Source organism: Rattus norvegicus, chromosome 1 (genome assembly GCF_021556685.1).
Source record: "Rattus norvegicus strain SHRSP/BbbUtx chromosome 1, alternate assembly SHRSP_T2T, whole genome shotgun sequence".
NCBI lineage: Eukaryota > Metazoa > Chordata > Mammalia > Rodentia > Muridae > Rattus > Rattus norvegicus.
The window spans coordinates 83,979,187-83,980,934 of record NC_141534.1 but is presented as its reverse complement, the minus strand read 5'-3'; the positions used below and the strand labels follow the sequence as shown (position 1 = coordinate 83,980,934).

Sequence of the window (1,748 nt, the reverse complement as noted above, 5' to 3'; positions counted from 1 at the left end):
GCTTAAATTGTGTACTGCAGTTTGTGACTGCAACAATGCTATACCTGGAGAGGGAAAAGTTGAACTAGGGAGATTTGTGGAATTGACAGGGTATAGAAACAGAGGGATAGGCATGGGTGCCACAGATGTTCTGCTGCAGTGCTGGGGGTGAGAAGGGGAGAATCAATATAGGGGAAAAATAAATTGTACTCGGATTTGAAGCTAGGGTCTACTTTACCTAAATTCAGACCTAAGTTGATAAATAGCTGAGGATATGCTTGTATTCCAAGTCCAATGCTTTAGGATCAAGAGTGGGAACATCACAGGATTATATAAAAAATATATATGGAATTTTGAGGAAATGAATATGCATTTGTTTACTTTTTAAACAATGTTTAGAGACCAGCAACAAGAAACAAAAATTACCTTTTTATTTAATATCATATTACAAAGTTTTTATAGTTAAGCAAGCATGAAAATGAAAATATAAGTCTATAAATATTAGGAAAAGGAGACTACATAAAAGGGCACATGTTCTCAAAGAAGATTAAAATGCTAAGACCGTAGGTGGATTTTGTCTTTCCTTTATATTAGAAATGAAGCAACAGCGAGAAGTATGAGAATAAGTGCAAATGAATACAAAGGGGCTGAGTGTTGGGAAGCCAAGTGACATCAGTATACAGGTGTTTAGCAGCCAGTGGCTTGGGTTCTCGGTCTGGGTTATGCAAAGTGATAAGATGGAAGATAGAGAGTAAAAGGAGAGAAACATGGTCACCAGGAGCAGGATAGTCCGTGTGGCTCTGTCTTCACGGGCAGACTTTGAGGATAGGTTATGGCTATGGATGTACTGGACTCGTTGTTTGTGTTTGTGTAGGACAAGGATCATGGAGCCACTTGCCCAGGCCATGAAGAACAGACACATTATATCATTCAGGGGTAAAATCACTCCTGCTACAAAGAAAATGAAACTCTCAGGCCCGGCGGTGGAACAGTATCTGTGGAGTCCTTTGGAAGTCAGGTTTTTACTATTCTGTGTGGCACTTACAATATTTGGTACATGGATGTTGACTATGAGCTGCAGCATCCAGCAAAGGAAACAGCAGGTGCCAATCCACTCTGAGGAACTAATTCTGAGGCTCAGCCACCCTGAGGTATTAGGGTGAAGCTTAATGGCCTGAAAGCCACTGAGGAGGGAGGTAGTAATGAGGGAGACACCTCTGGCCACTCTGTACAAGTAGAGAATGGATTTGCACCCAGCATCCCCCAAGTAAGGTGCCAACCCCAAAGTGGTCACTGTTTGAGGAATCCCTTTGGAGAGAAGAACCAAGTTGTTTGTTACAATGAGCTGATTGAGAATCAAGTTCCTGGGTCGCATCACCTGTGTAGTGAAAAATGGGAAGTTATACTGATGAAAGAGGAAGGTATTGCCAAGGATTCCAGCAGTGGTCTGAATAAGGAACATCATTCCCCAGTTTAAGTGAATTGTAACGAAGACATCCATTTCTAGGAGAGAACTTTGAGCTTCCTTTATTTGAATCAGAGAAATATGGAGATGGGTAGTTAATTATGGTCATTTAAATGAGAAACTTCCCAGACATTTATAGTATTTGAAATGTTTCTTCACAGTTTGGTGGAACTGTTTATCACATTATGATCCTTCAGGGGATGATGCCTTGCTGGAGGACTGTCATCACTTGAATGATGGAAAGAAGCCTTGAGTGTGGATAGCCTGGCCCCCTATTCTGTTGTTTGTCTTGTGTGTTTAATCA

At 41.1% G+C, this 1,748-nt stretch overlaps 1 protein-coding gene across 1 annotated transcript; it reads right to left on the bottom strand.

Annotated features, from left to right (window-relative positions):
• Positions 1-526: 526 nt before the first annotated feature.
• Vom1r51 (vomeronasal 1 receptor 51) lies at positions 527-1,480 on the bottom strand. The gene has a single exon (XM_087603157.1). The coding sequence runs from the start codon at positions 1,478-1,480 to the stop codon at positions 527-529; it is 954 nt and encodes a 317-aa protein (XP_087459283.1).
• Positions 1,481-1,748: the final 268 nt, after the last annotated feature.

What these genes read in the sequence shown, in the direction of transcription:
- Vom1r51 (XM_087603157.1), bottom strand. Translation starts at nt 1,480, where the DNA reads ATGGATGTCTTCGTTACAATTCACTTAAACTGGGGAATGATGTTCCTT.